Below are 8,267 nucleotides of genomic sequence, written 5' to 3' on the forward strand. Positions count from 1 at the left end.
TATAGTGCTATTTGTTGATGATAATCTGTATTATTAAGTGAAACCCTCTCCAGCTTGTCCTCGGGGATGGGGCGGCCCTTTATTGTTAGATAGCATTGAAATCTTCTAGTCGGCCCGACCCACCTTAAAACTCTCATAAATTCTGAGTGTTGGGTTAGCCTTTTCCATTTAGGCTTTTCATATTGATGCACTGCCATTTGTTGATACTTTGAATGGAAATGCAGCTGCTGAGGTCCAGATTTGAAATCCTGCTATTTGGCAGAGAATGGAAGACATGGAAGATCCACCTGGTCAGACTGCTCACCCCACACACACACACAAACACACACACACACACACACGCAGACGCACGATGGCGCAGGCTCAACCAGCTGTGGATTATGTCCGAATGGTTACGAATGTTATTTGTCCTGGCTGTGGAGCGAGCCTGAAGTATGTTTTTTAAAAGAGCAGCAACAAGCTTGTACCAGTTAACAATGTCATCCCTTCTCAAATTCTCTAGAATGAAGACTCAAACACTGATCTCCTGTCTCACTGCATCATTTAAATATCCATGAGATCTTTTACAACACAATAAAATCCAACCGGCATTAACTGCTGTACCTGAAATCGTTTTTTTTTTTCGGATTGCGTGTTGTTTTGGGAGTCCTCCACTGTGACAAACTTCCTGTCCAGACAGGAAGTGCATTCCTTGATGTGTGTTTCTGAGTCTGGGAGCGTGTGTTTTTTTGTGTTTGTGTGGAGACAGACAACAGACATGTCATGGTATCTTACAATAACTGTCTGTGGAATGTAACCCATTTCCCTGCATTACAACTCCGCTCCCGGCTGGTTAGTTCTTACAATAAGAGACGGTAAAACCTTTTTGTAAAACACATTTTAAAGAATCAGAATGGTACTTTGGGCTGAGGTTACAATTTCCTTCTTTTTAGGTGAATGCCAAAATTGTGTCTGCCGAAATGCCATTTGTGTTGTTTGGTACCTTATTCATTTTGTTTCAGATTTTATGTCACGTAAAAGTTACGTGTGATGATTTACACAATGATGAATGAATGAATTGAACAAATGTTTGAGTGATGTGCTCAATACACTCAAGAAAATAGAAGATTCGCTTGGAAGTGAATGTTTTTCTTGGATTCTACATGTGATTTTTGAAAAAGAACCTTCAAATGCAAATACAGTTCAACAATTTATTACTTAAACATAGAGTAACAATATTTACACTACATAATCCTTTAAGGCAAAAAGGTAAAGAAGCATTTAGCCAAGAATTTTTCAAAAGTCATCCAGCAAAAAAACAACTAGCATTGCAAAACTGTACACACAAAAACGTTAAGAGTCATCAACAAACATTTACTGTACAAAACAACATGTGGATCAAAAGCGAGCTCTTGAAACAGAACCACTTGGTCTCACATTGCGTAAAAGAGAAATGGGGTTTTGTGCCATCACAGAAGAGGCCTTCCATTCTTAAAGCTAGTAGTCCATTTTTTACCATTCTTTGCAACCCTTGACCTGCAGACAAAGCAGTCACTTAAGTCCAAAGCCTGAGTTCGTCACCATATTAAATTGTGTGCACAGTGCAATACTCATAGTCTAAGCTACATTAAGCCATCTCTCTACATTGTACATTACAGTGCTGGTTTTGCAGCCATACATTGATAGAGCCACATAGTAGGTCGTTTTTGGCGTGAATTGATTCTTTTTTTTCTCAACGTCAGTCAGAACCACATCGACGTCTTTGCTTTGGCCTGATCAAGAGCTGCAGGACAGAAAGAAACAAGGGGGGATTACCAAATGGAATGGGTGTCCCTTACTGGGCAACTAAGATGACGCGTGCATTGTTTTTTGTGTCTACCTGAGTCATACACCTCCAAGGATCCATGGTGGGCCGAGGGATTCCAGGTGACAGAGGTAGCCGTTGCACCGCCGCCGTTGCTGCCGGGGTCCATCTCCGTCTTCACCCCCTCGCTGAGTGGGGAGCTCCCCGCGCTGGCGGACGACTGGGTGTGGTTCCTGACCCCGGGTAGCAGCAGAGGATTGAACCTGTGATCCAACGCCGAGCCGTGGGTTGGGAATGAATGGAGCATAGGGTGGTGGTGCCGGGTGTGGATGTGGGGGTGGGGGTGAGCGTGGTAGACGTTGTGGACGTTGGGGAAGCCGCTTGAACTCGGCGGGTTCAGGCTGTAGGCCCAGCTGTCGTGGAGCGCAGCCGGAGGGGGGAGGCTGGCCTGGGAGAGCATGTGGTCGGCCCACAGAGCTCCGTCGGGGTGGTTGAAGGAAACGGGGCTGGAAGTGAAGTCTGGGTGGACTGAGACAGAGACAGATGGAAGGCAAGGACTGGCCTGGGAGGGATAGGTGCTGTTCCACACTGAGCTGCTCTGACCCTCAGAGAGGGAGCCGTCTGAAACAATCACAGAACAAAGACTTCAGCACACTGCAAACTTATAACTCTAGTGTCATAATCTAACGGACTACAGAGTCTCCATCATCTGTGTATTTGGCTTTTAAAGAAGCGTTTCAATTCGCTGACCCCCCCTCACCTTTCCATAAGCCAGCAGGCTGAGTCACTCTGATGGGCTTGGTCTCGCCGTTGAAGGTGCTGGACTGACTAAGAGCCCGGGAGAAATGCTCGTCGACCACGTCACCAATGTCGCCTTGGAAGTAGGTGAACAAAACACAGCGGGAGCTCAAGTACTCGGCCTCCGCTGGTTGAGCACCATCCTTCAGGTCGGAATCGGACGCGGATCCGCAGCCCGACTCGGATTCTGGTGCTGCAGGGGCCTGCCGAAGGACTTGATCCCTGGAAAGCGGCACTTTTCCCCCTCCCTGCTGCTGCTCCATACACTCCTGCATCTTACTGTAAACACTTAGTCTCCTCTGCAGGAAGAGACAGAGCAAGAGATTGATATGCAGCGATTAGGACAGAAAAATAACTTGATTTAAACAGAATCAGCAATCATTTGTACACTTTAGTAGAGCCCCAACGGTTTCAGAGCAAACGCTTTGTTTTTTTTAGATGGACAACAAGGAGTCAAATCTGATTATACTAAATAGTGATGCTGCCGTCTAGTTTTTTCTGCAGAAAAAAAACCCTCAAACTATTTCTAAATATCATAATCATGGGCTTGGGAGTTACTTTTCACCACATAATGCTTTCCAACTATTTGTAAAGCGCAGTGTGCCCCATCCACATTCCTGAGTCACTGACCGGCTGTCATTACATCACCAGTTGACCGCAGGATTAATAGTTCTGTGTCATTACGCCTGACCTGAGGTGAATACCAAACATCAGGCCAGAATGTATTCATTGAAAGTCAAGAGGGGTGTGTGAGAGGTGCAATGGAAGCTTTGAGGTGGTGTCCTAAGGACAAGTCAGGCAATAAAGTTAAACAATTCAAGTTTTTACCGTGTGAAAAGGTTAAAAAAACATTTCTTTAGGGGAGGACACATTATCTTAACTTCATGTCGGCCTAACTTAACTGAACTTGTGTCTTCAGCAGTCTATTATAATAGTCGCCCTTAGAGAGCTAATGAAAAATCCAGAGCTCAAAACGTAAAAAAAAAATAAAAAAGTAGGCTTGTGTCAAAAGTTGCCTGAGGAACTTCTCACCTGTTGCTGCTGCTGCTGCTGCTGCTGCTGGTTGTAGTACGTCGCCTTGTAAGCCGCTGCGGGGAGGTAGTGCGCTCCATAGCTTTGGTGGTACATCACATCCAGACAACTCATAGCGACGGACCCGAGCTGTTAGTGGGGAGAGAAACGCGCTGAGACGTCAGACGGGCTGTATCCCCCGAGCAATCGGTGCCTCCATATATGCCTGAACGCATACAATGGCCATGCCGTCCAGTTTGCGTACAGACAATGCGCGTCCCGCTGCGCGCTCCACCAGCACCACCCGGGGCCACAAATGGATCAAAACGTTATAAGACACACAGTGTAAAAAAGAAAAAAGAAACACTTATTAGGCAGCCTCTGATTGGGTGAGTTATTCCTTCCCTCCTGCTCCGCTCTTTCCCTTTTGGAGAGGAGTTATATTTAGAGAGGGCTGGGGCCATTTACTCACGCCCACCGAGGATGAGCGCGTGCATGGCGCAGTGGAGTTACGCAAGGCACTAATAAAGTCAAAAACAATACAAGTTCAAATCCGTCTGGTGGACGCTCATTCATAAAAGTTTCACACTGCTGTTTTTAAAGATTTTTAAAGCGTGTCGGACAGAACTTTGGAAATTATGAACTGCGCGTATTTTTCAACCTGGACTCTACTTTTTTCTGCTTTGTGTTTCTGGGTGACTGATGGGGACAACAATTAACATGGTGTAGTCTAACTACGCTAAATATAGTGAAATAATAGGGTGGTTTAATTCCCTTTCTGTCACATGACCTGTGACGGAGTACAATGGAGGGCACGTCAGTGACAGAGTAAGTGAGAGGAGGTCCGCCGTACGTCAGCTTCTGTTGTTAGAGATGGTGTGTCGAAACCCGTATATCGGTTTATCTAAATATGTTCAGAATCAAGGCTGAACATATGATTTAGCTAAATATATAATAACAAACTGACCGGGGATCAAGAACAATGTGAAGAAACAGGTGTATTTCTCTGGAGTCGCCTATGGAATCGTCAGAGATCGAGGTGGAAAAAGATGAAATCCAACTTTTCATTGAAAAGTTGTCCGACAGGACACCATGAGGACCAGTGCCACATATTGACCTTTCCTCAGTTCTCCCCTTTTGAATGAAGCTTCATGACTAAATTGAGCTTTTTGCTGCCACCTGTTGGCGAGGCCGATGACACAACATGATTGTCAGTTTGACCCTTTATGAGCCTGAAGGCCCTAAAAAGAACACTCTGATGTCAACAAGAAAACACAAATTAATCTTTTGCAGAATATTACATCGAATGCACAGAATGAGAGAATCATGCACAGGCAAACTATTGTAATTGTTAGAAATCATTTAAAAATGCATCAATCCATCAAACCTTTTCTGCCCATGTTCACCTTTTTGTCTCTATTTCGTCTGTTGTTGAGATCCAAGAACAGTCAGGGTGACTCCAGCTAACCGCAATGGTGCAGGTACATCACATCTCAAAGAGGAGGTCATTAGTGTGGCTGACTTAAAGATATGCAAAATTTGGGCATGATTACAATTAAATATTAATCACAAGAGCCAATTTCCATTATTTTTTACATTTGAGGCAGCCGGTTTCTGCAGAGGCAGGCAGTGATACGACTACCGACACCCGGATACCAAGACCAAACATGATTAGTTTGTGGACTAACTTATGGCCCATCTGAGCTGCAATTGGTATTGTCTAACCACACACACACACACACACACACACACACACACACACACACACACACACACACACACACTCACATGGCTTTTCGGTCACTAAATGTTCCTGGTTTATTCGATTTTTCCCAACATGCAGATGTGTGGGGCTCCTTACATCTAAATGGACGAAATGCAGCCATTAAATAAATGTTTAGCCAAGAGATCCATCAACACAATAGTTCTTTTTGTGTTTGCATATGAAAGGCAAAACAGTAAAGAAAAAGAAAAAGTTTAATTATTCATGGCTGCTTCAGTGTCTGCATCAGAGATACGTTTTCTCTCAATGAGCTGTTTGCTTTTTTCTTGTCATTCTTACCTTCATCCAAAGCGAATATTCCCCTCTGTGCCATCTGGTGAGATTCAAATGTTTAACGAAAACAACAGAAACATTTATTATTTACTCACCGCAGGTGTGGCGTCTGATGATGAGACCTGGGAGAGGTCTGTGCTCTGTCTCATCACTTTCACTCATGTTTCATTCACCTTGATTTTACAAAGGGAGTGTGAATTATTCAGTCTCAGGCTGATGATCCCATCCGACATTAAAAAATAGGGACATTTTTGGAAAGAACAGCACTTTTGCAGTACTAACACAAGAGTGTTATTCTTTTTTTTTCAGAGGACCTCAGCCATGCCCATGATAATAAACTTTTTAAATTTAAAGGAGGGAGGGAATTTTGTGGTTCCTTTTAAAATTTATTTTTAAAAAAAGCAAGTGCTCATTGTGTCCTCCTGAATTGAAATTATACTTAAAGAATATATACCTGCATGTCTTGACTGACAGATTGCTCATTGTGACAACACCAACAGACAAAGAGAAGTGATTCTAAATTTGTGCAGAGATGGCAGAGTTGGTCCACGTCTCCATCTAGTGTTTTCACAGAGGGAATCGTGTCCCCCGCTGCCTTTGCCTGCTGTGGAAGTGGGGCAGTAGAACACAAAGTGATGCCCGGAGACAGTGCAGGAAGTATCAGACACCCAGATTTACGGAGGTGTCACACACACACACACACACACACACACACACACACACATCCGTAATCATGCACACTTAATGTGCGTATTACAACAGACAGATACACATGAGCTTTCTGACACAGACACCGGACCTCAGGGGCTTTCCACCAAACATCTGGAGCAGCCTGTGCCTCCACTCCTCTCCTTCCTAATGAGGCACAGAGATGATTATTAGTGGCTGTTTAAGAGGGGGAAACGGAGGGAGGAGACGGGAAGGGGCAGAAATGAAAGTGGAGTTGGAGAATTGTTTGCTTTTTCTGCTGGTTTAAACCCTTCAAAGAACGAAGGGCACCTCCAGTGTTTTAGATCTAAAGAATTTTCTCATAGAAGATAAACTTCCACTACTTTAGATCACAGGGACATTTCAGAGGAGCATTACTCTCTCTGGATGGAAGGATGTTTTGAGGATATATATACCAAAAAAAAAAAGCAGGTCACAAGCGTTGTGTCCCAGATCTGAGTCTCAGAGGGAAAGAAAAGTTTGGCCCTCCAGGTTTTTAGGCACAGATGATGACATTCAAAACATAAGTTACAGATTTTACTTTTAAAAAAGCAGCATTTCGCCATCATGTGAGGATCTACCTTTTTCAACCTTACCTTGCACTCCGGCTGGGGCAGGTGTGAGATTACGCTGAGTGCTGTTGATGATGATGCCTCACATTAAGCAGACTGCTGCATCATGAGTTTTGTGGTGCCGTTGCTATCGTTCTTCGGCCCCGTGGAGGGTCCACGGCAATGCACACCTGCCTGAGCGGACTCTCTGGGCGACCTGACGATGATGATGGTTGTAATGACGATGTTGATGATGTCTCGGGCTCGTAAATGAACATCGGCCATGCAGGCTCTCTCTCTCATCTGGAAACTCTTTGGCTTCCACCATCGTGGAGGTCATTGACATGCGATATATTATAGTCTTTAAAATCCTACAAAATAACACCACTATTTTTGGTGTAAAATTGTGAATCATATTTTTCAGATTCCAGCGCCATAAATCTCTGAATAAATTAGGAGAAACATAAAAAGGGTAATGACCGGTATAATTATCAGATGCTTCCATTTTTTCACTCATACAGACTTACTAAAGGATATTTGCGTACTTGTACGTTCCGTGGAAGATTTAATGTCCATTGCTACTTAAGTGTTGAGGGGTGGGGGAGGGGTGCAAACGATAGAGTCTAATTAAAGAACCATTAGTGTATTTTCAAGGGGTTGGAGTGATGCAATACCAGAGGATTTCAATCTTATTAAAAAACACTATTTTCCATCTATACAATAGGATTTTTGCCTCTAATTCAAAATTAGGACGTGTGCTGTAATACAGCTTAGATGAGACATAAAACAACATGTTGAGATCATTAGCAATGAACCAATGTGCTTTCTAATGAACAAAAGACATTTGTAAGTTAATGGAAATGGAATTTTGATGTTAAGACAAAGGGAGAAAAAAAAACAGTTTTTTTGTCAAACAAAAGCGCCACGGTTTGCCGTTTCATTATCTCAATGATCTCACATATTCAGTTTTAATTGCTCGAGCTATTATGGCTTTTCTTACAAATGGAGATGGGAGTTATAATTGCAAAGACTAGACAAATACTTGACAAAGAAAAGAACTTTACAGCGTGCAGGCCTGTGTCTGACAGCGTGTGCCCCGCCTGTCTGTCTGTTACCAAGTGACCGGAGGATATTAACTTACCTCAAGACACCACGCTGACCTTGCTTAAGAAGCAGATAATTACTTATACCCGGCCCTCCAGTTTGAAATCATATTCTGCTTGAATAAAGATAAATGAAACTGCACAGGCTGCCCAGCAGAAGTTAATGACATGGTGGAGACTCAAAGACAGGGTCGTGTTGATGGAGAGGCAATCCACTTGACAGATGTGTGCACCCCTTTGGAGAGTGGAAATGGCTG

The 8,267-nt window shown here is 43.7% G+C and overlaps 1 protein-coding gene across 1 annotated transcript; it reads right to left on the reverse strand.

Moving 5' to 3' along the window:
- Positions 1–1,176: 1,176 nt before the first annotated feature.
- On the reverse strand, positions 1,177–3,977 carry vgll3 (vestigial-like family member 3). The gene is given in 5 exon segments (XM_040202510.2): positions 1,177–1,762; positions 1,859–2,404; positions 2,544–2,880; positions 3,614–3,741; positions 3,744–3,977. Coding segments are annotated over 5 exon segments (1,137 nt in total). The 5' UTR covers positions 3,829–3,977; the 3' UTR covers positions 1,177–1,721.
- Positions 3,978–8,267: the final 4,290 nt, after the last annotated feature.

This window comes from Gasterosteus aculeatus, chromosome 16, assembly GCF_964276395.1.
Source record: "Gasterosteus aculeatus chromosome 16, fGasAcu3.hap1.1, whole genome shotgun sequence".
Lineage (NCBI taxonomy): Eukaryota > Metazoa > Chordata > Actinopteri > Perciformes > Gasterosteidae > Gasterosteus > Gasterosteus aculeatus.